General features: G+C 70.9%; 2 protein-coding genes across 4 annotated transcripts; one reads left to right on the forward strand and one right to left on the reverse strand.

Annotated features, from left to right (window-relative positions):
- The first annotated feature begins 1816 nt into the window (after positions 1 to 1816).
- Positions 1817 to 16454, forward strand: NPRL3 (NPR3 like, GATOR1 complex subunit). Of its 3 annotated transcripts, none has more exons than XM_037507854.2 (13): positions 1817 to 1954; positions 3052 to 3121; positions 5386 to 5515; positions 6348 to 6422; positions 7927 to 8080; positions 8253 to 8439; positions 11321 to 11458; positions 12054 to 12210; positions 13828 to 13934; positions 14021 to 14315; positions 15069 to 15258; positions 15356 to 15548; positions 15878 to 16454. In XM_037507854.2, exons 1-13 carry the CDS (start codon positions 1837 to 1839, stop codon positions 16041 to 16043), a joined length of 1980 nt encoding a protein of 659 aa, XP_037363751.1. In that variant the 5' UTR covers positions 1817 to 1836; the 3' UTR covers positions 16044 to 16454. The 3 variants fall into 3 exon arrangements, with proteins under 3 accessions (XP_037363751.1, XP_037363752.1, XP_037363753.1); XM_037507855.2 differs by having other exon boundaries at positions 14021 to 14150; positions 15878 to 16453; XM_037507856.2 differs by having other exon boundaries at positions 8358 to 8439; positions 14021 to 14150; positions 15878 to 16452.
- MPG (N-methylpurine DNA glycosylase) lies at positions 14909 to 18359 on the reverse strand. Its single transcript, XM_037508125.2, has 3 exons — positions 18165 to 18359; positions 17361 to 17565; positions 14909 to 16720 (listed from the first exon to the last, which is right to left on the reverse strand). Exons 1-3 carry the CDS (start codon positions 18357 to 18359, stop codon positions 16344 to 16346), a joined length of 777 nt encoding a protein of 258 aa, XP_037364022.1. The 3' UTR covers positions 14909 to 16343.
- Positions 18360 to 25645: the final 7286 nt, after the last annotated feature.

Below are 25645 nucleotides of genomic sequence, written 5' to 3' on the forward strand. Positions count from 1 at the left end.
AAACTGAGTGCCTAGGAAGCAGCCCCCAGCTGCCTCCTCAGGCCAGCCTGGACCTGCACTGGGATGTGTGCTGCTCAGTGCGCTTCCATCTGGAGGCCTCACGCTGCTAGCGTGCCCGCGCCACCTCTGGCGGGAGACCCTGTCCCTGGACTGGTGTGATTTCAAACAGGACTAAAAACATCATTCAGCTTGGCTGCAGCTGTTCAGCCGACACCAGTGTGGCGCGAGTGGAGGCCAGCGGCAGCCCGGGGCACTGGGCACAGGTGGCGAGAGATTGTCTGACCCCTGCGCTGAGGGCGCTGTAGGGTAAATGATTGTCAGGCTTTTCTGCCCTCCTACCATTAGGACTGATGATGGATCCCTGCAGTCCTGCATGCATGCCTGATGGTGGCACCTGGAGTGGGGTGTGGGCAGACATAAGTGGGTGCACCTGGGCTGAGATGGGGCTTATAAAGGCAGCAGCACAGGGAAGCAGCAGAGCAGAATGACGGGAAGGAGAATAAGCGAGAGACCAGCAGAGGCCGCGAGAGTTGCTGGAGAGCCCAGAAAGAGTGAAGACTCACTGGGGGCTGGGAGGCCTGCCAGCCCCCGGTCCCCTGGCCTGCCGTGTACCTGGTAAACTCAATAAAACCCTGAGAAAGCCACGGAGGGCTCCAGGACTCTCCTTTACCTGTCTGCTCTGCTTCTAGAGAACCAGCTCTGTACCTTCCTGGCACTACAGTCGCCGAGGGAGGGGCTGGAGGCCCCTCCACAGGGCCCCTGCAGGGCACCGAGTGGCTGTGGGAGCCAGGGGCAGCCTGCACAGGTGGGGAGCAGCTGGTTTTCTCAGTGAGTGGAAGACGAGCAGCTGGCCAGAGCTCAGGCAGCAGAAAGCCTGCCCATGCCTGGCTCCCAAGGTGCCCTGTGTGGGGCTCCAGGGTTGGGGGTTAGACCTGGGACAGGGGAGGTAAAGGAGAAACTAGGGGCCTCCCTGGGGCGCAGGGTCAAGTCTCAGTGCCGTCCAGCTACCCGCAGCCACTATGGCCTGAGTCCACCCCTGGCCCCGGAGCTGCGCACAGGGTGCCGTGGACCCCTCCTGTCTCCTGCTGCCCCTCAGCAGTCTCAGTGGACCCGCCTGTCCTGCTCCCCACTGTCTCTGGGGAGTCCCCTCACCCCCGCGCCTCTGGCCTGCACCCCAGCTCTTGTATGCATAAATAAATCTAGCAGGGTGCAGGCCAGAGGCGCGGGGGGGGGGGAAGAGACAGAGTGGGGAGCAGGACAGGCGGGCCCACTGCGGAGGGCAGCGGCTCCGAGGCGGGGGTGGGGGGCTGCGGCGCCCCCGGGTCAGGCCGGCCGCGGACGGCTGCCGGCAGCTTGACGGTGCTGAGACGTGACCCCCGCGCCCCCAGGAGGGCCCGCCACGGGCTTTTATTAATTAATGAATTTATTTACACGAGCGCGGGGCGCGGGCAGAAGCCGGCGGGGGGGGCGCGCCGGAGCCGAGCGGGCGCCGCGCTCACAGGCCGACGGGGCGCGGGCGGCGGGGAGGGCGGGGGGGTCTGCGCGCCACGCGGGGCCCTCGCCGGCGGCCGGGCATCGAACCGGCGCGGCAGAGCCGCGGGCAGCCGCGCAGCCCGGCGCTCACCCGCCGCGCCCCGGGGGGCCCCCGACACGGGCTCTTCCCCGCGCCGCGGCCCCGCGGGGAGCAGACGCGCGCCCACAGCCGCCAGGCCCGCGCCTGCGCAGACGCCCCGCCCCGCCCGCCCGCCCGGCCGGAAGTCTCGCGCGCCGTGTCTCGCGAGGGTTGGCCTGAGGCGCCGCCCGCCGCCCGCCGCCCGCCGCCCGCCGCCCGCCGGCATGGGGGACAACACCAGCCCCATCAGCGTGATTCTCGTGAGCTCGGGGAGCCGGGGCAACAAGCTGCTGTTCCGGTACCCCTTCCAGCGCGGCCGCGAGCGCCGCGCGTCCCAGACGAGTAAGTGCGCGCGCGCCCGACGGGGAGACGCCCCGCCCCGCCCCCACGCCCCGCCCCCGCCCGCGGCCCCCAAGACACGCCCCATCCCCCACGAGACACGCCCCGCCCCCCACGACAGCCCCGCCCCGCCCCCACGACACGCCCCCACGACACGCCCCGCCCCCACGACACGCCCCATCCCCCACGAGACACGCCCCGCCCCCCACGACACGCCCCGCCCCCATGACACGCCCCATCCCCCACGAGACACGCCCCGCCCCCACGCCCCGCCCCCCACGACACGCCCCCGCCCGCGGTCCCCCAGAGACACACGCCCCCGCCCGCGCCCCCGCCCTCCACGCCCCGCCCCCCACAACACATGCCCCCGCCCGCGGCCCCCCAAGGCACATCCCCGCCCCCCACGAGACACGCCCCCGCCCACACCCCCAACGAGAGACGCCCCCGCCCGCGCCCCCCCACGTCCCCGCCGCCCAGAAACACGCCCCCGCCCGCGCCCCCACGAGACACCCCCGCTTCGCACCCCCAGGGGAGGCGCCCCCCCACTCGCCCCCGGCCCCGCCCCCCAGACCCGCGCTTCCCCTTGGGCCTCTTGGAACCCCCTGGACGCGGCCCCTGCTGGGGACGCCCCTCCGCGGAGGGCAGGGGGTGCGGGGGCGCCTCCGGGGCGGGGCCCCGCCTGTCCCCCCGCGGCCCGTGGGCGTCCCCGTCTCCGGCCGCGCCCGCCGCCCCCTGCGCCGCCTCCCGGCCGGGCCTGGCCCCCCGTCCCCGGGTGCCGTGCGGGCGGCCTCGCGAGGACGGGGCCGCGCCTGGGCTCCCGCCGCCGGGCCACGGACTCGCGTGCCGCCCGCCCCGCCCGCCCCGCCCGGCCCGGCCCGGCCCGAGGACCCCCGCTGGAGTCGCCGCGGAGGCGGGCGCCTGGCCGCGGGGTCTCTTCGCGCGTGGCGCGCCCCGCACCGCCGCCCCCGCGCCCCCCAGACGCCCCCAGACGCCCCTGGCCCCACCCCAGGCCGCCCCAGGCGCCCCGCAGGGAGCTGGGCCTCCGCCTCGGGCAGACGCGCCCAGCCGGCCTGTCCTCGTCCTCGCCCTCGTCCTCGCAGGCCAGGCGCGCAGCAGGTACGCGGTCAACAGCAGCGGCGACCACGCCGACGACCAGGACGGCGACGCCAGGTGAGGGCCCCGCCGCCCGCGGTGCCGCGCCCTGGGCCCGGGTGTTTCCCGGAGAGCCCGGTTCCTCCCCGGGGGTGTTTTCCCGCGAAGCCAGGCCCGATGCCGCTGCCGCGCCGGCCCTCTCCGGGCAGGGCAGGGAGGACGCGGTCTTACGAGCAGGCGCGGCCAGGCCGGGTCCAAGGAGCTGCGCCCCGCTGCCCGCAGGCCCCGCACGGCCCGCGCGACTCCCCGGCTGTGCTTTCACCCCTTTCTGCGACGCTCTGTGTTGGGAGTTGCGGACCCCCATGGAGCCCGGGGCGTCCCCACTCCGGCCGGCAGCTCTCAGGCACTGGCAGGGTGTCGCGGGCGCAGGCCCGTGGCTCAGTCTGCCCCGAGACAGTGCGGGACCCAGGGCTGGGAGCCACGCTGGAGCAGTGCCGGTGGCTGCTGCCCGCTCTGCCCGCCGGCGTGTGCCAGAGGCTCCTTCTGCAGAGCCGCCGAATTTGCTGGAGCAGGTCACAGAACTCGGGACACCCGTTATGCGCTTGGTTAACAATTTGTTTATTTTTTATTTTATTTTAAAGATTTATTTGTTCTTGTACAAGAACGGGGGAACAGGCCAGAGGCGCAGGAGGGTGAGAGGATTCACTGAAGACAGAGCAGGGAGCAGAACAGGCAGACTGACGAAACACACTGCTGCAGGGGGCAGCGGGCGCGGCAGGAGAGGCCTGCTGTGCCATGTGGGATTCTCGCTGGCCGGCCAGGATAGAACCTGCGCTGCAGAAGCTGTGCACAGCCTCACAGCGCGGCGCTCAACCGCCTGTGCCACCAGGGAGGCCCAGCAATTTATTTACGTGTGGAAGAACTGGGGTGCAGGCCAGAGTGTGTGGGTGGTGGCCACTGGGAAAGGGCAGCCCTGGGCCGTGGCACCATCAAGTGGAAGATTGAGGATTGAGCCCCTCGGTCACCGTGGCCATGTGTCGGGGGGCGACGAGGCCCCTGACCCTGGGACACCCCGTGTAGCAGAGGCACAGCCAGGCTCCTCCGCGCCTCGCCCTGGCCCCACAAGGCAGGTGGGCAGCTCGGCCTCTTTCTGGCTGGCGGCCATCCCTGGGCAGGGGAGGGTGCTGTGGCTGCGGAAACAGCTGAGGGTCCCTGCTCCAGTTCTGTCTGTGCGAGAGCCGGGCCGCACGGGAAGGGGCCCCGCAGGCATCTGCCAACCGGGCAGCAAGGCCTGGAGCGGGGCCTGACTGCAGGTGCCCGGCTGGCCTTTGGGCCTGGGCAGGGGGTGCGGACGACGCTGGGGTCAGTTCATCTGCGTGGCTGCGGAGCCCGGCCCTCCCCGCAGGCCCTCCCCTCTGTGGGGCGCAGGGTGGCTGGAGCCTGCAGGCCTACAGCTGCACAGGGTGGGCAGTGGCTGGGCCGGCTGGCAGCCGGGGCCCCACTCAGCCTGGAAAGGGCCCACAGCTGCTTATGTGGTTGGGCCCGAGTGCCTGCGTCCCGCATTGTGGCCCAGACTGGCCCAAGGCCAGTGGGCCGAGCTGGCCCGAGCCCTGTTCTCTGAGCATTCGCCCAGCTTCCTCAGAGAGCGGGCCGTGGCCGCCCCCCACGCTCAGGTAGGCCCCCGGGAGCCGGCCATTGTGGCTTCTGCCTGCCCAGGGCCCGAGTGGAGCTGGGAGAGCCGGCCTCTGCCCTGAGCCAATGTGGGAAGCACTTCCTGGTGAAGTCTCCAGACCAGGGGCCCTGGGCCAGGCTGTGGGATGAGAGTCTGCATCCCCAGGCTCCGCCCTGCAGCCTCCTCCTGGCCAGCCACTCTCCCTTCCCCGGCCCCCCGGGGCCGGGGAGGGGAGAGCCAGTCAGGCGCAAGGCACAGACGGGCTCCACAAGCCCTCTGCTTTTCCCCTGTCGCCCCCGCCCGCCCCCCCCCCCCCCACCGTTGGCTCACAGCCCCGGGGCCTCAAGTCCGCCTCCGCAGGCTGCTTCACAGGATCATGGGGAGTGCGGGAGCTCAGTGCCGACTGCAGGAAGGTGCAGGCCCTACTCTGGCCTGCGGGCGCTGGGGTGCGAGCCGTCAAGAGGCCCCGCCTGTGGGCCTGGCCGTGGGTCCGTCTGCACACCACGAGCCGAGGGGTGGCCCAAGCTGGCAGCCTGCCCCTTGCCTGTCCTGTGCTCCGCGGGGCCTCACGCCTGGCTGGGACCTGCCTGCGGGTTGGGGGAGTGTCTCCGAGGGCTGCGGGTACGGCGTCCTGCCGGGTGCTGCCACTTCTCCTTTTTTCCATTTTGAGGTTTTCAGATGTCATTTTGGCCACGATTTTGGCCACCAAGTCCGAGATGTGCGGCCAGAAGTTTGAGCTGAAGATCGACAACGTGCGCTTCGTGGGGCACCCGACGCTGCTGCAGCACGCGCTGGGGCAGGTGCGCCGGGAACTGTCCCGGCTGTGGGGGCCTGTCCCGGCTCTGGACCCGTCCCGGCTCTGGGGTCCTGGCAGCTGCTGTGACCTGCCCTGGTGGATGCCGCCCTGGGTCTGCCTGTCCCTCGGGCTTCGGCGGCTCCTGCGTCTCTCTGGCCGCGGCCCCCATCTGCGCCTCTGATTCTCAGGGCTGCGGGGCTGGCTCTGCAGCCCCTTGGGCTCTGTGTGCGCGTATGCAACCTCTGCATGCGGAGGGACGAGCCCCGGCTCTGCAGGCCGGATTCCAGTGTGGCGCCAGAGACCCCTGCTCAGCAGGAGGGTTGGTGATGCGGCCCTCGCCCCCCACCCACCCTCGGAGGGCGCTCCTGAAGAGCCGGGGCCGCCTCCGTGGCAGTGCTGGCGACCTCTCGGACGGCACTGTCCCCTTGCCCTTGTTCTGCGGCTGGGTCTTTGCGCCCTCCAGCGCTTTTGGGTGCTGTTGGGACCTAGCGGCTGCCCCCAAAGCCTAGCGGCAGACAGGACCCTGGAGCTGGCTCCGTGCCGTGGGCCTACGGCTTGTCCTGTCTTGGCACCCCCAGCCCTGCCCTGCTGGTGGAGGTGCCTGGAGCGCACAGGGGGCCCCCCGTCCTGTCTCCCGGCAGTCTCGGTCACGTCCACTGCCAGGGCTCGTCCCCGGACTTGCCGCTGCCTCCTGCCTCACGCGTAGGGACGCCCCATCCCATGCTGGTGCGGCCCGGTCTCTGGCTCTGCCGACCCGGGACCCCCCGGCCTCGGCAGGGTGGCTCCGCGCAGCCGTGGGGCAGCTGGTCTCGCCCCTCAGCTGCACGTCCTTGCAGGTCTCCAAGACAGACCCGTCCCCCAAGAGGGAGGCGCCCACCATGATTCTCTTCAACGTGGTGTTTGCCCTGAGGGTGAGTGCGGCCGGGCGCCCTCCTTCACTGCTTCCCTCGTCTTTTTCCTTTTTAAAGAAATGTAATTTATTTATGTGTATGAGAGCTGGGGTGCAGCTCAGAGGTGGGGGTGAGAGAACTCCCCAGAGATAGGGTGGGGAGCAGAGCAGGTGGGTCCCCTCCTGAGGGGCAGGGGGTCTGCTGTGCCCCGAGGGTTGGCTCCCGGCCGGGGATGGCCTGGGCTGTGGTGGCTGGCGCCAGCTTAACGGTGCTGAGATTGGCCTCTGCGCCCTCGCCCTTGAGGGGGTGCAGGGGACTGTGGCTACGAGGGGCCCAGACAGACAGAAAGCAGTGCCCTGGGGAGGGCCTGGCTTGTGCTGTGGGGGGATTGGCACCCCCAGGAAGTGTCTCTCCACCGTTGTCCAACAGTGGAGTGTTGGAAAGACCCCGTTTCCAGTGTCCTCTAGTCCAGCAGGGCTCTGGCCGGCGCTGCCCCTGTGTGGCACCCCCCCTCCCGGGTACAGCGCAGCCTGTGCTGAGGCCGCATGGGGCCCAGGCGGGCGGTCAGGTGGGTGCCACGCTCAGCCTGTCACTCGGCGAGGCTCTCACGTGGAGACCACGGCTCTCCCCGCTGCCCACGTGGGGCAGGAGCTGCGGCTGGAGAGGGCCGCCCCTTGGGCAGCAGGTCTTTGGGGTCTCCGCTCTGTGTGTGCCTTCTGTGCTGGCTGGCCCGGCTTTGTTGTTCTAGGGGGCGCCTGACCGGGGGCGGGGGGAGGGTGCTGCCTGGCCTGGCATGCCAAGGGCGTCTCTGCCGGTGGGTCCCCGGCCCGCGGTAACGCTGCTGCTCGTGGCTCAGCCTTTGGTCCAGGAGCGGCCGTGGGGGCCTGCCGGCAGATAAGGGGCAACCCCGCAGGCTAATCAGCAGCACCACAGCCTCCCTGCCCCGGGTGACTCAGCGCCGGCTGCAGCCCAGGCAGGCCGAGCTATCTGCCTTGGGTCTGCCACACCCCTGCCAGGTTCCGCTTCAGGAGGGCGGTCGGTGGCCCCTGGCCTCCTGCCGGCCAGGCCCGTCTCACAGGGCAGGCCCTGGGGGCATGGTCTGTGTGGCTGCTTGCCAAGCCCTGTGTGTCCCTGTCGAGATGTAGCTTTGCGTGGCCCTTGGGGTCCCCGCCAGTCCAGGGTGACCACACATGTGGCTGGTCGTCAAGGGGGTGCCCCTGTCATCTTTCTGAGGGAACTTGTGGCCAGGGTGGGCGGCGGCCTTGCCGGGCCCAGGGTGGACCTGAGCGTGTCCTGCCCTGGAGATGCCCTAGCTGGCGCCCGGCCTGTGCAGCCTCTTCGTGTCCCCTGCTGGTTCTCGCCAAGCCCTTGGACACCTGTCCCCACGGTTGCGCTGGTGACCGTCGCGTCCGCGCAGACCCAGGGGCACAGGGCTGGCGCCAGCTGCCCACAAGGACCGGCCAGGGGTGGGCAGGGCTCTCTCGCCTGGGCTCCCTGTGCCGCCCCAGCCCTGGCTCTCCCACAGGCCAACGCAGACCCCTCGGTCATCAGCTGCCTGCACACGCTGTCCCGGCGCATCGCCACAGTGCTGCAGCACGAGGAACGGCGCTGCCAGTACTTGACGCGGGAGGCCCGGCTGATCCTGGCTCTGCAAGACGAGGCGTCTGCGGCCGCCGACGGTGAGCGTGCAGGGCCCGGGGCCGGTGCTGGCTGGTCCGGCCGCTCTACAGGGATGCCACATCTGTGAGGCAGGGCCAGCGGGGCTAGGTCATGATGCAGAGCCTGGGGCAGCCTGTCCGTCTTCTGCTGAGGGGCCGAATCCTCAGCCTCCACCTAGTTTTAACCCACCAGGATGCGGGAGAGGCTCCCAGTGCTGGCCATGCCACTGCAGCTTGCGCGAGACGGCTCTAGCCTGCCCTGTGCCTGGGGCTCTGAGTCTGGCTGTTGTCCCTGCAGCGGACGAGGGACCCCCGTCACCTTTCCACCACATCCTGCCCAAGTGCAAGCTGGCCCGGGACCTCAAGGAGGCCTATGACAGGTGGGCGGCCCAGACCCTCGCCAGCAGTGGCCGGGACCCCACAAGCCTGTTCTCCTGGGCGCTGCCCCTCGCTCCACGGCGGCACTGCCGGGATCGGCTCGGGGCTGGGGCACAGCTGTGGGGCGCAGCACAGGAGCCCCTGCGTGCTCTTGACGGGTCCGGCTCGCTGCTTCCTGGGGTGTCCACTCCGCTCTGCGTGCCTGCATCCTGTACCCCCAAACAGGCCAGGCCACAGAGCTGCAGTCGGGCCGCTTGTCGGGGCCACTGCTCTGTCCAGTCCAGCCCGAGGGCAGCTTTGTTGAGCTTTTCCTTTGTGCTGCTGTTTTCTGATGTCACCAGCTACACTCTTTTAAAGATTTATTTATGCATACAAGAGCTGTGTGTGGGGGCAAGAGGTGTGGGGGTGAGAGGATTCACCAGAGACAGCGGGGAGCAGAACAGGCAGACTGACTGAAATACGCCGCTGAGGGGAGCAGCGGGGAGACAGGAGAGGTCTGCTGCGCTGAGTTCGATCCTGGCCTGAGTTCGATCCTGGCCGGGATCCTCAGCCTCGCCATCTGAGACTTAACCCTTGCACCACCAGGGAGGGCCCCCAATTACACTTTTTAAAAAAACGTTTATTTATGCATACAAAAAGTGGGGTGCAAGCTGGGGGGCTGTTGAGAGGACTCCCCAGAGACAAAGTGGGGAGCAGAGCAGGTGGATCCCCTGAGACACACTGCTGAGCGGCAGCAGGAGATGGGGGGGGGTGGTCTTCTGCACCCTGTGGCGCAGCCCTGACCGTGACCCAGGACAGACTGGCCTGCGGACAACTGCCCCACCTGCGGCCACCTGAGGCCTCCCCTGCGGGAGAGGGCTGTGGCTGGGAGCCTTGGGCCTACGCTGAGCGGAAATTCGGCTTGTCAGCCGGCCTAGAGTCAGCAGGTCAGAGCGGAAGTGACCAGCAGGCAGGATGCGCGCTCCATGTTGTAAGGCGCCCTCCACGGGCATCATGACACAGGGCGGGAGTTGTTCTGGCCCAGAAAGGAGCCCAGAGTCCCCTGTGGCCGGCTTCCCACCCTGCTCCCCGAGGTCAACGGCCACGCCCAAGCCGGCGCCGTCCTCCCCGTAGCCCTGGTCCCCTGCCCAGCCTGGCCTTGGGGTGCCACCACCAGAGCTCCCAGCTGCAGCCTCCCTGGTACTGCCCGTCCACCGCCCTGGAAGGCCTGAGAAGGCCCCTGGCTGGTCCCGGCGGAGCCTCTCACTGTGGGGTCTGGCGAGTGGGGCAGGTCCCCTGAGCGGAGATGGGCTTGAGGCTGAGCGCGGGTGGGCGCTGCATGGGTCTTGCCCTGGGCTCGCTGTTCTGACTCAGGTCGGGATTGGTAAGCACCGCCAGTCCACACAGCTGGGTGCATGGACCGCACTCGCGGGGCCTTCACCCCTGGCCCCACGCACCCTCGGGGGCTGCTGTGATGCCAGGGCAGGCCTCCTGGTGCCCGCCGGTGCCCCTGCGCTGCTGTTACGGCAGTTCCCCAGAGAGGTCAGGCAGCGCTCAGCGAGGAGGAGGCAGGGGGAATCAGTCACTTGCCACAGCGGCCAGGGAGCCCCGAGGCAGCAGCGGTGAGGTGTTACACGGTGAGCAGCGGAGGCTTGTCACCAGCCGCCGAGGGCTTCCTCACTGTGTGGGAAGGGGCCGAGCAGCCGTGGCCACTGCTGTGGATGGGCAGCAGCCCTCCTGGCCCGGTCAGTTGCAGACCCAGCCTCTTCCTGTCTCGGTGCCCCTGGGTGCCCTGGCCTGTCCTCCTCTGGGTAGGAGACCGAGGACTCAGGCTGGCTCTGGCTGGCAGGGAGGGGGCAGGTGTTTGGGGTGCTCCCGGGGTGGGCGGGGCCGGGGAGCAGCGTCTTCCCTGGGCCCACAGATAGGGGTGCAGGTGGGGGCCGGCACCTATCTCCCTCTGCAGACACCGCGCCCAGGGCCCTGCACAGTGCTGGATAAGCCTCGCCCGGCAGCTGTTTGCTGCGGTGTTTGCAGCGTCAGCACCAGCTGCCCCCAGACCCCCTCCGCGGCCCTCAGTGGCCAGGCCCAGGCCTGTGTCTGGGCCCAGCACAGCCAGAAGCAGCGTCTCCCCTGCCCACCACCCCCTCTGGGTGTGGGTGCCTGCCTGGCCTAGGTGTGCTGACCTGGGGGTCTGCGGGGTCCAGGGCCTGGTGGGGGCCCACTGCCCAGTTCTGGGAGATGCCGAGCCTCAGGGATGGGCTGGGTCTCCCCGAATCCTGACACTCCCCATCCTGCCAGCGGCCTCACCCCATGGCTGCGGCGCCCAGACCAGCTTGCGGCCAAGGTCTCGCCGAGGGCCCAGGAGCGGGGCCCATGTTGCAGGAGCCACGGGCTGTCTCCCCCGCCCACCCCCCGAGACAAGCCCTCGCGTGCGCGTCTGAACTGCTGATGCCCCCACAGGGAGCAGCTGCCTGGGCTGGCCTGCCCCTTGGCCACTCTGCAGGCACGCGGGGGGTGGTGGTGGGTGCGCCCTGCGGGGAAGGTATTGCTGTGGGCTGTCCGAGGCCCTGGGGCTGTGTTCCCCGTGCAGCGCGTGCCCTGCTCTGGGCCGGCCCGAGGGTCACCTGTGCCGGGTGCGCGTGGGGCCAGGTGTTGTGACCTGGTTCTCAGCCGCTTCTTGCCCCAGGGGCCTGCGGGTGGCGTGGGCCTGAGCAGCCTTGTTCGAGGCAGGTGGTGTGTTCTCTGGGCAGGAGACCTGTCCCCCCATACGCGGCCCGGCCTGGGAGAGGCCTGACGAGGGCAGCCGGGGCCACGGGGGTGCCTGGCCGCCTCTCTGCAGAGACATGCTCAGGCCGGGCCCGAGCGGGAGGGCCCCGTGTCCCCACTGACACGCGCCCCCTGCAGCCTGTGCTCTTCGGGGGTAGTGCGGCTGCACGTCAACAGCTGGCTGGAGGTGAGCTTCTGCCTGCCCCACAAGATCCACCGAGCTGCGACCAGCCTCATCCCGCCCGAGGCCATCGAGCGCAGCCTGAAAGCCATTCGGTGAGCGAGGGCCCCGCCCGCCTCGGCTCCTCCGGCCCCTGCCCTGGCCCCCCCAGGCTCCCCCGGCCCCCCTGGCTCCCACGGCCCCCTCCCCGCCCCTGCCCGGGCCCACTGCCCTGGACGCGCTCACTGCTGCCCAGCCGGCTGGGGCTGATTTCCTGTGGCCATGGCGAGGGCCGCAGGCCTGCTGTCAGAGTGAAAACGTGTTTGTGTCCAGTCTAGTCCAGAAACAGGCAGCCCAGGGGCCCCAGCCCCATCTGGGGGAGTGGGTGCTACGCTGGGGGTTCCTGCTGCTGCCTGCACTGGAACTGGACGCGCGACCCCCTCACGTGGCTCAACCCTGCAGGCCGAGCCCAGACCCTCCCAAGGCCCCTTCGCCCTCCAGTGGCCCCCTGAGAGGAATGGGGTGTGGCAGCATCACTTGGGGTGACAGAGCTGCCCATGGCGCCTACCCGCCCAGCCCTCCTTGGGGAAGACACGCTCCGGCCAGCGGCCAATGGGGTTGCCGGGCAAGGCTGGCCCTGGCTGCTCTGCTCTCGTGTGTGTGTCTTCCCGGAGTGGCGGGCAGGGGCGCTGCTGACCGCACCCCCTGCAGCCCCTACCACGCCCTGCTGCTGCTGAGTGACGAAAAGGCCCTGCTGGCTGAGCTCCCGCTGGACTGTTCCCCGGCCCTGGTCCGCGTGGTCAGGACGGCCTCCGCCGTGAAGAACCTGCAGCAGCTGGCGCAGGATGCGGACCTGGCTCTGCTGCAGGTATCGCCCACCGGGCCTGCCAGACGGGGGTGGGGGGGGTGGCACCCACTGCTGTGGCCCAGGCCCTCGGCCCCGGACACCTGCAGGGCGCATGGGCTTAGGACGAGTTGTCCTCCTTGTGTGGGGAGCAGGGCTGCCCCCACCCCACCCGCAGCACCCTAGACGCCCTCGGGCTAGTTTGTCCGTGTGCTGCTGTCCTGATTTGGGGTGGGGGCTCCACCCTGGCCAGGGGCCTGGTTGCTGTGTGGGCTGTGGGTGGGGCAGGAGATGTCGGAGCAGGCAGGGGCTGGGCAGCCTGCGGCCGGGTCAGTGTGAGGCCTGGTTAACCCTTGGCAACGAGTGGCCACCAGGGGGCGGCAGGGCCCGGCGCGGGCTGGGAAGAGGGGGACAGTAGCTCGAGCAGCTCTCGTGGTCACCTGGAGAGAGCCCCTCAGCTGCCCCAGCCCCGGGGCGCTTGGGGGGTTCTGCCTGGTCTTCCCCTGGACTTTGGCGGGAGGGAATCTGTGCGGCCTTGTGGCTGCGTCCACCGCACCCCGGATGAGGGCAGCATTGTCTGGCTGTCCAGGGCCACCGCACCCACCACTGCCCCTGCGCCTGGGCGGGCTTTGCCTCTGCATCCTGTGCTCCCTCGCAGAGCCGCAGGCCTGGGGTTTCCTCCAGCCACCCTGACAGGTTTTTTTGTTTTTTTTTTTTAGAGGCATGTTTTATTTATTTATTTGTTTGTTTTGTTTATACAAGCACTGGGTACAGTCAGAAGCGCGGGAGGGTGAGAGAATTTACCAGAGCCAGAGCGGGGAGCAGAGCAGGCAGAAGGACCGAAGGACACTGCTGAGGGGAGCAGCGGGCGGCAGGAGAGGTCTGCGCGCCATGTGGGACCCTCCTCCGGTGGCCGGGGAGCAGCCGGGGATTGAACCGGTGCCGCTGAGGCTGCGGGCAGCTTCGCAACCCAGCGCTCAACTGCTGCGCCACCGGGGAGGCCCTGCCCTGACAGGTTTTATGACTAAACCAGGTGCCCCAAACCACAGCCACCAGTGGCGGAGGCCCTAGGGTGCTGTGTCCTGGAGGGGATGCTGCCAGCGCTCTGGCCGCCTGTGCATGGGGACGCCGCCTGTGATGGCAGAGGGAGCGGCCATGGGGGGCCAGATGCTGACCCTATGGGGTGGATGCGCCCACAGGGGGACCCTGCAGCCAGCGGGGCTGGAGGCCAGGACGTCCTGGGGGGTCCGGGTGCTGCCCCAAGTGCCAAGTGGTGGGGGGCCCTGTGGGTGGGGGAGGAGGGCGTGCACCCTGCCCAGGGCTCGAGCGAGGGGTCTGGGTGGAAGAGGAGCCTCGGGCTGGGCTCTGCCTGGGTGGGGTATCGGGGGGCAGCAGGCCTGGCCCCCCGGCATGGCTCATACCTGTGCCCCACGTGGGGTTCCCTGGAGCCTCCCCACCTGCCTGAGGCCTGGTAAGCAGGGTGGGGATGCCCCCGGGGTGCCGAGGCACCCTGGTCAGTGCGGGAAGGGCAGGGCTAGTGACCCCACACCCGGCCTCTGGCTGGCTAGCCTGAGCTGGCTGGGGACTTCTGCCTGCGCTGAGCTCCAGGCCGGGCCCCACCGCCCTCCCCGCCGTCCGCAGGTGTTCCAGCTGGCGGCGCACCTGGTGTACTGGGGCAAGGCCATCATCGTGTACCCACTGTGCGAGAACAACGTCTACATGCTGTCCCCGCATGCCAGCGTGTGCCTGTGAGTGCGGGGGGCGGGGCTCGGCCTCTGCACCCGAGGCTGCGCCCAGAGGTCTTGGCCACCCAGCTCCACTCTGCCCACCCCAGGCACTCCCTGCTGGCCGAGCAGTTCTCCAGCCGCTTCCCGTCCCACGACCTGCCGTCCGTCCTGTCCAGGTTCTCCCTGCCTGTCTCCCTGTCAGAATTTAGGAGCCCCCTGGCCCCCCCTGTGCAGGAGGTGAGTCGTGGGAGCTTGGGGGGCCAGGGCCACGGCAATTGTTGCGCCTTGGCTTTGCAGGCTCAGGCTGTGTGGGCGCCATGTGCCTTCCCAGGGCCACGCCAATGCCAGCCCTTGGCCAGGCTGCCCATGGACAGCTCCAGGCTGTGGTCGGCAGCAGTCAGGGTGAGCACAGAGCCAGGGGCCCAGCTGGAGGACCAAGACCGGGCCTCTGGGTCCCCCAGTGGGGCAGTAGCACAGCCTTCTCACACCCTGGGCGAGGGGTGGGGCGCAGGGCCTGGGGTGCAAGTCCCAGCGGGTCTGGTCAGGGGAGGGCAGCTGGGGTGCAAGGTGTGGGACAGCCTGCCCAGCGGCATCCAGTGTGGCCAGGACTGGGGAGCTCGCCTGCCTGCCCTTCCCAGGGCCGCTGGGGCTGTTCTCACGGCTTTGTCTTCGAGAGAGCGAGGCCCTTACTGCTGTCCTTGGAAGAGGCGGCCCCGCCTTGCTCCTGGCCACACCTGCAGGCCGGGCCCTGCCCCTAGGGGTGTTCCGGAGGCCTGGGGTGTGGCCACCCAGGCCAGCCTTGCCAGGGCCTGGGATGAGCTGCTGGTGTTGCCAGCCCGGGAAGGGCGGCGGCTCTCCTAGTTGGGTCTTCAGTTAACATGTGACAGTTCTCAGGTCTGACTTGGCTGTGTAGCCCCCGTCCTTGTCCAGCCAGCCCCCGGGCCCTGAGATATGCCACCAGGATCCACCGCCAGCCCCCACCCCCCAACCCTGCAGCTGCCCCTGCTGCTGCCCCAGTGCCGGAGAGTGGCCGGCCTGCAGGCACCCTGAGCTGGTGACGGGGCTCTCCCAGCAGTGGCCAGCGTGGGGGTGCGCAGGGTGTAGGGTGCACGGCAGGGGAGGGTGGGTGTGAGGCCTCCGCTGCTGTTCCTGCAGACGCAGCTCATCCAGATGGTGGTGTGGCTGCTGCAGCACCGGCTCCTCGTGCAGCTGCACACCTACGTGCGCCTGATGGCCCCGCCCAGCCAGGCCCCAGCCCGCCCCCGGGAGGACGACGCGCCCTTTGCTGCGCGGGGCGGGGGCCGCAGCCTCAGCACACCCAACGCCCTCAGCTTTGGCTCACCGAGTACGAGGCTCCCGTAGGCTGTGCGGGCAGGGGCAGGACACTCTGGGTGCAGGTGGGGCTGAGGCCAGGGTGTCCTGCCTGACCGCGCCCTCCACAGCCAGCAGCGATGACATGACCCTCACCAGCCCCAGCATGGACAACTCCAGCGCAGAGCTGCTCCCCAGCGGGGACTCACCTCTGGACAAGAGGATGACGGAGAGCCTGCTGGCCAGCCTGGCGGAGCACGAGCGGGCGGCCATCCTCAGCGTGCCTGCGGCCCAGAACCCCGAGGACCTCCGCATGTTTGCCAGGTGCGGTCACTTCCGGCCACTCCCAGCTTGCCCTAGGGCGCTCAGGTGCAAGGCTCGGGCCAGTGTGAGGGCATCTCAGTGGCAGGTGATTGTCCTGGGGCTTCCCCTGGAGGGCAGGGGCCCAGGCCCTTCCTGGGCTACAGCCAGGGTCACACTAGCCCCGATGCGGGGCTTGCTGGGGGTCAGCCGTCCGAGCCCCAGGCCAGAGCTGCCGGCCCAGCCCTGCGGCGGACGCCCTGAGCAGTTGGGGTCGCTGTTCTCGCTGGTCAGACGCAGGCCTAGGGACCAGGTGTGGGGCGGGCGGCGGCTCAGGGCTGCCTGGCCTGCAGGCTCCTGCACTACTTCCGCGGCCGCCACCACCTGGAGGAGATCATGTACAACGAGAACACCCGGCGCTCCCAGTTGCTCGCTCTGTGCGACAAGTTCCGCAGCGTGCTGGTGGTGGCTGCCCACGAGGACCCCGTCATCGCCGTCTTCCAGGCCCTGCTCCCCTGAGCTGCTGCCCTGCCCTGTGGCCTTCACCCTTATTGCCCACTGCCTGGGGCCACGCCACTCTTCCTGGGCTGCGTCTCAGCCCCCCTGGGATGTCTGTCCCACGGGCCCACATCAGCCTGGGGGGGTACTCTGGGCTGGCTCCGGGCACTCTGCTGTGGACATGCTGACGCTGTCCAGGGGAAGGAGCTGACCGCGGCACATGCCGATTACGACAGGCTCTGGCTGGGACACGAGAGGCTGCCTCTCCAACGCAGCCTTTATTTGGTTCTGAACGATTAAAAGCCTTGTCCGGGCCCTGGCTCAGGCTTGTCCGTTCTGCTCAGCTGCTCTGTCTACCACGCTGACCCAGGGGCTGCCCCGGACGTAGAAACGCAGGGGTTTCAGGGCCCACTCCCCCGCCTGGCCAATGCCCACCCGGGGCGCTGCCACCACGGCCAGCTCCCCGGGCTCTGGGGGGCCCTGCTCCAGCCACACAGCCTCGTCTGCGGCCAGGTCGCGCTGGTCGAAGCCCTTGTCGATGGCCATGGCCTGGCATAGCTTGGAGGGGCCGCTGCAGAGCTCACGGTCCTTGAGTGTGCGGCCAGCCGAGCCTCTCCGGAGGGTACTGCGCAGCTGTCGCATGGCCTCCTGGCCTTCCAGCGGCTCCAGCGCACGCAGCAGGACGCAGGCCCCGGCCCCTGTGGACGGTAGACAACCTGCTGCCGACACCTCCAGGAGGCGACTGCTTCCTTCTTGAGGGGGCTGGCCAGGGCACCCCACTGGGTCCCAAACCCCCCTCGGTCAGTGCTGAGCCAACCAGAGGCTGGCTGAGGCTGCTGCTGGGATGGACACAGCTGGGGAAGGTGTACATGGTTCCGCCATGAGACTTCACTGGAGCATACACCGCCAGGCCAGGGGGCTGCCCACCCAGGGAAGCCCACCAGCCTTGCATGGTGGGCCAGCCCTCAGTGGGGACAGGTCAAGGACGCAGGTCAGGAGCCCTGGCCCTCTTGTGAGGTGCTCTCCTGGTCAGGCCACCACGGGTGCCCAGGGTGCTCAGCTTGGAGGTGGCCCCTGACCCCAGTGGCTCCCAGGAACAGCCTGGGTGGACCCGGCAGGTCACCCTGCCCGGCCGCTGTGACCAGGTGCCTTCAGCCAGCGGCTGCCCAGGGACCTCAAGTGCCGTCCCTGTGAGAGTCTTGGCCCCCAGAAGCCTGCGGGTGGCTGGCGGGGCTGCACACTTGCCATCACGCCCCAGGAATGCGAGGCCCTGGCCAGTCCTGTCCCCATTCCTTCGGGCCGCCCTCACTGTCCCTGCACCACTGGGTAGCTGCTCACCTTGGCTGGACACATTCATGCAAAAGTAGAGGCCATAGATGAGGTAGACGTACAGGGTTCCCGGCTGCATGAACATGCCACGGTTGCGGGCAGTCTGTCGGCCGCCCCGTGAGTGGGCGGCTGCGTCCTCCGGCCCCAGGTACGCCTCGGTCTCCACCACGCGGCCCCGGAGCTCCGTGCCGTCGCTGAGTCGCCGGACCAGGACCTGCGGCGCCGGCTGCTCAGGCATGGCGACCAGCCCAGGCTGGGGTGTCCCGCCCCACTCGCTGCCCTCCAGTCCATGGCACCCTGGTCACTGCGTGGCTCTGTCAGGGCTGAGGGTCTATGGCTACGGAGCGTCTGCCCCGTCCACCCTCGGAGTCAGCCAGGCCAGGACTTCCCCGGGGCTCGGCCTTGCCGGACACAGCTGCCCCGTGTCTCGGGTGGGGCACCCCAGGCCTGACTTTAGGGGTGTCCAGCAGGTGTGGCCTTGGGCAGAAGCTCCCTGGTCTTCTCGTGGCCCAGCCCCTGCCCCCCACTCCAGTGGCCGGTGTCGGCCTCAGACCCCCCCCCATCCTGGGCCTCTGCCCAAAAGGCAAATCCTTTTGAAGTGCACGGGGTCGCCCCAAAGCCAGGCTGGGTCAGGCCCGGTGCAGCTGCTGGGGCAGCTGGGAAGCCAGCACTGGCCCTGCCGCCCACCGTGGGCCTGGGGGCTGCCGCCACGCCCAAGGCCCGAGGTGGACCCGGTGCCCAGAGCAAGCAGGTCAGGCCAGGCCCAGCACAAGGCCCAGGGCCAGGAGGGCCACCCCGCAGCCGCCGCCTCACCTGCCCCAGAAGGGCCCGGGCCAGCGGGACTGCAGGCTGGTCGAAGAATTCGGTTCCCAGCCGAGCGGGGCGGCCCCCGGGGCCTGAGAAGTACACGCTGCGGGTGCCGGGGGGCCCCTCACCCCGCGCCGGCGCCCCCTCCGCGGGGCCGCGCTGCTGCTTGGCCTCCGGGGGCCGCTGCCTTTTCAGGCCCATGTCCGCGGGGAGCTGCAAGGGGAAGGCAGAGGCGGCGTCTGGGCGGGAGGCGCGCGGCTGCCTCAGTTTCCCCGCGGCAGCTACAGGGCAAACGGGCCAGACTGGACGGCCCCAGGGGAGCCCCCGGGAACGTGGGGGCAACCGCAGGTCCCGCTCTGGGGGCTCGCACGGGGCTGAGACCCGCCCGGCGCACCGCACGCTCGGGCATGACCCCCCGGGACCCCGAGCGCCCCAACCTCGGCGTCCCGGGCCGGGCGGGGTCAGCCTGGGCCGCAGGGCTGGGAGGGGTCCCCGCGGGCGGCCTCCCGGGGCGGGCGTCCCAGGGACCCGGACCTGCGCGCGAGGCCGAGCGCCCCCGGGCGGCACCTCCGGGCAGGGGCGTCGGAGGCGGCCCGAGGCCCAGCGTCCGACCGGGAGCCCGGCCGGCTCTCCCCGCCCGGGCCTCCCCCGCTCCGCGTCTGGCTGGGGCCGGGCCGGCGTCCGGGGCGGGCGCGCTCACCTGGGCCCCGCTGCGCGCCGGCCGCGCGGCGACCGGCCCGAGCGACTCCGGAAGCGCTGCCCGCAGGCGGGGCGACGCGGGGCGGGCGGGGCGGCGCCTGCGCGGGGCGGGGCGATGCGATGAGGGGCGGGGCGGCGCCGGCGCGGGGCGGGGCGATGCGATGAGGGGCGGGGCGGCGCGTTGAGGGGCGGGGCGGCGCCGGCGCGGGGTCCCGGAAGCCGGAGCGCGGGCGGAGGCTCCGCCCCGGGGCGGGCGGGCCTCGCCCAGGCTCCTCCCTTCCCGCCCAGAGGCCGGGGTCCCCGGGACGCTTGGCGTGAGGGGGGCCCCCGCACCTCTTCCGGTGACCTGCCCCGCGCCCCCACTGCGCCCCGGGCCCTGCCGCCGAGCCCGCCCCGCCTCCCGCCGGCGCGCCGGGGTCCCGACCTTGGCGGGGCGCCCGGCCCGGGCGGAGGTGCCGGGGGCGCGGGGCGCGGGGCCTTCGGCCCGGAGGACGCTGCGCAGGAAGCGCCGGCCCGTCCGGAAGCCCCGCCGGGCAGCGGCGCCGCCGGCCTCCTGCCCGCCCAGGGCCCCCCCGCCGCGGGGACGCCGGAACTGGCCGGACACCCCCGGGCGCCCGCCCGCCCCTGCGACGCCCCTGCCCGTGCCTCGCTGGCCGCCGCGGCGACGCGGGCGCCGGCCCGGAGGACGGGGTGGGGGGCCGTGTGGGGGGCTCAGGCTTGGGGGTCCGCCCTCCTGCGGCTCAGCGGGCCCTGGGGGAGTGCAGCGGCCCCGCCGGGCACCCAGGACCCCACTCTGGGCCTCGTCGGCCCGCAGGGCCTGTGCTTGCGGCCCCCACCCGCCCCCGCGCGGCAGCCTCAGCCCTGGGCCGCGCCCCGCAGCGCCGTGGGCACCCGGCGTCCCACTGGGGTGCTGGGGCCGCCGCGCCTGGGCCCTCAGGCGAGAGGGGCGAGCCCGGCTGGCCTCCCAGTACCATCAGGGCCAGCCGCCCCTCAAGGCCTGGCCAGAACCCCCGTGGGGAGGGGCGGCTGCACGCGCCCCCTGGCTGCCACCGCGGGGGCCTGGGGGCCTGGGGGCGCCCGCCATCCCCCTCTGCGGGTCCCCTCCGGCCCCTCCCGCCTCCAGGGGGAAAACTGAGGCCGCGGGCTGCGCCCCCCGCCCGGCCTGGAGCCCCGCCTTCCCGACGCGACGCCCCGCCCGGCCAGGCCCGCCCCGCCCCCGCTTCCCGGGCCCGGTCTGAGGCCCTGCCGGATGCGGGGTGGCCGGCTGCCTGCGAGGGGTGGGCGCGGCCCCTGGGCTGGAGCGCTGGCCACCACCCGAGCAGGGTCCTCTGCCGCGGGTCCCACGTGATGGCGGGGGGCGGGGTCCCCAGGCTCCCTTGAGTCTCAGACAGGAGGGTCCCTCCAGGGGCCCAGGCCGGTGCTGGGGATCGGGGACCCCACCACGCCACGCCCACACCCCAGGGGCAGCCCCTCGGATATAGCCAGTGACCTCAGGGCCCTGGCTGGCCTGCCCCACACCCGCATCCTCCCCACATAGCCCCGCAGGTCCTGGGCCTCTTCTGGGCACCCTAAGCCCAGGGGCTGTTGTGATGCCAGGGCACCCTGCCTTGCCCAGGCTGTCTCTGGGTGTTGCGTCCCACCCCTCGGATCCCAGTGTGAAGCATGCAGGATTGGGGCGCCAGGCACCCCGCCAGCCCCTGCCCCTGTGCTGCGATGTCTGCTCCCCTCTTCTGATGCCGGTCCGGGGAGGAGCTGGGTGGGCAGAGAACCTGGGGCTCCTGGGGCCCCCGCAGGGGGCGCACCTGGCAAGCAGTTCCTGTGGGGGAATAAGGGCTTGCAGCAGAGGCTGCTGGCAACCCCCTAGGCCACTGCGTGGAGGTAGGGGAGGCCATTCTCCGGTCACTGGTCGGATGCCCCCTCCCTGGGAAGTGGGGTGACCCTGGGTGGGGCCACTCTGCACAGAAGGTGACCTTGGGTGGGGGTCTCGTCCGGCTGTGCGCCGGCCGCCATGCTCCTGCAGGTGGGGTGCGGGCGGCAGGTTGGGCGCGCTTAGGGTGCCTTCCCACCCCTGGGCCCCACCTGGGCCCTGCGCCCCACCACAGCGGGCCTGGGGAAGCCCCAGAGAAGGAGGCCCCTCCGGCCCCCTTAAGCGCCATTGTCTTCCTCTGCCCGCGCAGATGCCCTAGTGCCCTCAGCACAGTCCCCCTGTCCCTGGGTGGACAGGACCGGCCTGGGGGACGTCCCTCCTCAGAGTCGCTTTTCCTCCAAGGCACTGGCTTCGCTTTCTGTGCCGAGGACCCTGGTGGGCATGGCCACAGCTGGACGGTGGCGTGGCTTGCTGACCCTACTGACCGGGTGGCAGCTCTTCAGAGGCCAGTGCGGTCTGGTTCCAGACGGCCAGAGGCTGGAGGAGGCCACATTTGAAGACCCCCCAGACCAGGCCCTGGAGGCCCCACCAGCCAGGGAGTGCCTGTGGGTGGGGGTCCGGCGGCCTGGTCGGGGGTGTGGAGCGTCCGGGCGGGGGTGTGGGCTGAGTGGCGAGTGCGGAGCCAAGCAGGGAATGGGGGCAGCTGTGAGGGCTGCCCGGGTGGGGCGCGGGCCCGGTGCCCCTGCGCCTGGAGGCGGGGCAGAGGTGGGGGAGCCCCCCCCAGCCTTCACGGCAGGGCGCCGCGGGCCCCACTGGGTGCGAGAGGCGCCCGGCCTCCCTGACCGCCGCGCCGCGCCCGCGGTGTCCGGCGGCCTTCCCGGAGGCGGCGGCTGGGCGGGCGGCGCGCATTCCTGAGCCCTGAGTCAGCGCGGCCGCCCCTCGGGCCGGGCCCGCCCCCGGCGCGCACGCCCCTCGCTCCGCGGCATTCCCGGCGGGCGGCGGCGGGACTCGGCGCGGGCGCCTCCCGGCCGGCGCGGCCCTCCCGGAGCCTCAGGACCGAGGCCGGCTGCGGCGGTGAGCGGGGCGGGCGGGGCGGGCGGGGCGGCCGGGCCGGGGCCGAGGCGGCCGGACTTTCCTGCCCGGAGTTTCCCGAGCCGCGCGCGCGGCGGCCCAGCCCGGATTCCTCGCCCGGCGCGCCGCAAAAATAGCCGGTGGCCGGGTTGGCACGTCCGGGCGGCGGCCCGACAGCTGCGTCCCGGCGCGGGGCGCGGGGCTCCAGGCCGCTCCGCGCCGCCGTCCCGGCCGAGCCGGAGGTGGGACTCCCGGATCCTCCCTGACCCCGCGGCCTCGGGTTTGCGTCCGGCGGGCGCGGGCAGGCGGGCGGGCGGGGGCCGGGGCGCCCCACCTGCGCCTCCCCGCGCGCTGCGCGCTTGCAAACTCCGGGGCGCGGGGAGCGGCTCCCCGGGATTGCCCCTTTGCTCAGGCCAAGGGGAGCAGGCCGGGCCGCCGAGGCCCCTCCTGGCCCGGGCCGTGGCCGGCGTCCAGGGGCGCGGGCCTGGCCGGCGCCTGCAGGGGGCACGGCTGAGGGTCTGGCGGGGGTGGGGGGTGGGCGCGCGCCCCAGTGACTTGCCCGCGTGGTCCCGAGCGGACTCCTGGGGGGTGTGTCTGTGGGGCGGGTGTCTGGGCCCTGCCTTTGCTGGGAAAGCCCCCCACCCCCGCCTGGGGACTTTCTGGTGGGGAATATTCAAGGATGAAACTGGCTTTTCAGGTTTGGCTCCGGCCGGGCCTCCCTCCCCAGCCCCCCCAGTCTGGAGGAAGCTGTGGCCTCGGCAGCCTCGTCCTGCATCCCCGAGGCAGCGCCCACCTCCAGGCTCAGTCAGAGCAAACTGGGAACTGGACAGGCGCTGGGGGGTGCGCGGGCTCCAGTGCCCTGAATGGAAGGTGCCCCCCCCCAGGGGGTCAGGGCTGTGTCTGGGCTTGTGACCCTTCTCCCCCCACCTCCCCCCCCCACGCCCCTGGCCTGCTAGGGCAGCAGTGTTCCCGGCCTCTCTTGCCCCATGTCCCCCAGGGTGAGGGCCTCCCCGTGCCGCCTTGCCCGGGTTCCGGTGACCGGACCTACTTCCTGCCCAGGGATGGACTGCAGGCCTCTGCCTGCTGCTGTTTGGGGGGACTCCCTCCTCCGGCCTGAGACGTGGGCTGGGCCCCCGGCATCCGGAACCCTGGGGTGCCCTGCCCCCCCAGCTCCTGCACAGACATTCCTGAAGCTTTTGGCCCCTGTGACTGGCCTGTGGCCTGCAGTGCACCCGGAGGCCCTCCCGGCAGGACCTCAGTGGGTAGGCTCCTGGTAGGTGCACCCGCTGTTTAGGGGCTCCCGGGCTCCCCAGGCATGTCCAGCACTGCCAGCGGCTGCCCGTCCCAGGAGGGGTGCCCAGCCCCAGGGGTCAGACCCGAGCAGGGTTGGGGTCTGTGGGGCACTTCTGGGCCTGCCTGTGCCCTGGCCACACATGGTGACAGGGGACCTTCCCCGCTGCTGCCCTCAGCCCCAGCCAGCTGGACCCGTATGCCACCTGAACTGTGCGCCTCCTGCCCCCCTTGGCTGGCCACCTGGCATGACAGACCCCCACAGACCTCAGGGTTCCCTGGCCCTCTCCACTGTCAGGTCCAGCGGGGTTGGTAACCAGTCCTGGCTGCGGCTCGAGGGCAGCCCCACAGGCACTGGAGGGAGTGGGACAAGATCTGGGGCTGCCAGGCCGCTGAGGCCTGTCCGGGAGGTGTGGGTGGGTGACTTCTGACCAGGGGGATGGGTGACTGGGGTGAAAGGCTGCAGCGGGAAGGCTGAGGAGCCGGGTGGGCGTCCTGGGGCGGACCTTGGCCCTGGCCACGCAGACTGCCCCCGTGGCACCCACAGCCCGGCTCCCCAGTGCCGGCCGCCCCTCCAGCCTTTTTCTTTTTCTTTCTTTCTTTCTTTTTTTTTTTTTTTTTAAGATTTATTTAGTTATGCATACAAGAACTGGGGTACAGGCCAGAGGTGCGGGGGTGGTGGTGAGAGGATTCACCAGAGACAGAGTGGGAAACAGAACAGGTAGATCCACTGAGATCCACTGCTGAGGGGAGCAGCAGTCGAGTCAGGAAAGTTCTGCTGCACCCTGTGGGTCAGCTCCCTGGCGTGGGATCGAACTTGTGCTGTAGTGGCTGCACATAGCTTCATAGGTTGCGTCTTCACCCCTGCACCACCCGGGAGGCCCTCCAGCCTTTTTCTTTCGGACGCAGCTGCTGCGCCTGGCCCTGCTGTGGCCCCAGTCTTCGGGCCTGAGTGTGGCGGGGAGCAGACCAGCAGGGACTCTCCTGGCCCTGCCCCTGCCCTGCATGCCGGTCACGGTGCCTGCCCATTCTTCCTTGGACAGTCCAAGCCAGTGGGCGCCACCCCTCCTGGCCCCAAGGTCCTGCCTGCCTCAGGCTGTCCGCCTGGCCCCTGCTCTTTCTGAGCCAAGTGGCCAGTGCCGGCAGGCCCCACAGACTCGGCCCCCCACTTTTGCCTGTCAGTCTTCCCTTCAGAAGCCCCTTTGGGTGTCTCCCGATGGCGCTGGGTCCTGGGAGGTGGCCAGGCCAGTGACTCAGACGCCGCAGCCAGTGGGCAGGCTCCCTGCACCGAGGGGTTAGCAGGGGGATGCTGCTGGGCTCTCCCCCAGGCTGTCTGGGAACAAGAGCCACTGTGTGCTGGGGAGGCCTGGACACTGAGCCACTGTCTCTTCTGGGCCGCCCTGCGCCCTCCCAGCCCAAACCCTTTGTCTGCCTGGGACTGGCCTCCCCCCACAACCTCAGGGCCCCCCGCGCCCCCAGTACCTCCACCCACTGAGCCCATGGGGGACGGGGCATCATGGACACCTGCTGGGGCAGGGTCCCCAGGAGGGCAGGGTGCAGTGGGGTGCCTACCCCCCCACCTGCTCACTGTGCCTCACACCCTGCTGTGCTGCCCCTGCCCTCTGGGGTCACTGTCCCCCGGCCCATGGATCTGCCCTCATGGCAGGACGGGGTTCAGCCCCCCAGCCCGAGTGGGGCTCTGGGGGCTGGGGGTGTGGGAGGCAGGCGGGCTGGGTGGGCTGCCCTGCCACTGGCTCCGCTGGCGGAGGCCCCAGTTCTCGGCTGGGCCTCAGGTTGGATGGGACCCCTATGCCCCCAGGGAGCCCTGCTGGTCCCCACAGTGGAGCCAGCCCAGGCCGGGCCCAGGAGGGCCCTGGCAGTGGGGCTAACACTGTCCTGGGCAGCACCCAGGGACGGGCAGGGCAGGCGGGTCAGCCCTGGGGTGAGGGGTTGGGGGTTCCCCCTCCGCTGCTGGGCTGGGGCCTGGGAAGGATGGGGGGGCCATGGGAGGGGGGCCGGGTGATGGGCCCAGCAGGACGCCAAAGGACTGGGCTGTGACTTGGGCTGTGTGGGCGACGCCCTGGCCTGTCCCTGGTTGTCCTCCCAGGATGTGTGGCTGTGGGCCAGGTGCACTCTGTCCTCCGGGCCTCGGTTTCCCTGCTTGTAAAACATGGGGGGGGGACTTTCTTGATGGGGCCCTGGCAGGGTGATGGGGGCTGAAGGAGGAGGCGTGTCTAGCGGCGGGGCAGCAGTGGGGCCTGCTGGGGTCCCAGCGCTGTCATGAGGCTGAGCTTTTGGGGGCCTCTGTCCTCGGAGGGGCCTGGTGAGCAGGGTCCAGCCGGGCCCCTTTCCAGACCCCGCGGTTTTCGCGGGCCCTGGAGGGGGTGTCATGGAGACGGAAAGCTCGGCAGAGCTCGCGAGCCCCAGTGGGACCCCGTCTCCCCGCGCCGCGGGGGTCTCCCCTCGCCCGGCCTCGGGGGACTGAGCCCTCTGCGGCCGTCTCTGGGCAAAGGGCGCCCCCTGGTGGCCTCCCCGCGCCCGCGCGGGGTCCCGAGAGAAG

Source organism: Talpa occidentalis, unplaced genomic scaffold (assembly GCF_014898055.3).
Source record: "Talpa occidentalis isolate TD23 unplaced genomic scaffold, MPIMG_talOcc4v2.1 talOcc4.12, whole genome shotgun sequence".
Taxonomy (NCBI): Eukaryota; Metazoa; Chordata; class Mammalia; order Eulipotyphla; family Talpidae; genus Talpa; species Talpa occidentalis.

Coding starts and splice junctions, on each gene's coding strand:
- NPRL3 (XM_037507854.2), top strand. CDS start 1,837: ATGGGGGACAACACCAGCCCCATCAGCGTGATTCTCGTGAGCTCGGGG. Junction 12,211..13,827: donor CGGACCTGGCTCTGCTGCAG/GTATCGCCCACC, acceptor CGCCGTCCGCAG/GTGTTCCAGCTGGCGGCGCA. Junction 15,259..15,355: donor CCTCAGCTTTGGCTCACCGA/GTACGAGGCTCC, acceptor CGCCCTCCACAG/CCAGCAGCGATGACATGACC.
- MPG (XM_037508125.2), bottom strand. CDS start 18,359: ATGGGCCTGAAAAGGCAGCGGCCCCCGGAGGCCAAGCAGCAGCGCGGC. Junction 17,566..18,164: donor CCCGGGCCCTTCTGGGGCAG/GTGAGGCGGCGG, acceptor CCGGCGCCGCAG/GTCCTGGTCCGGCGACTCAG. Junction 16,721..17,360: donor CATGAATGTGTCCAGCCAAG/GTGAGCAGCTAC, acceptor TACCGTCCACAG/GGGCCGGGGCCTGCGTCCTG.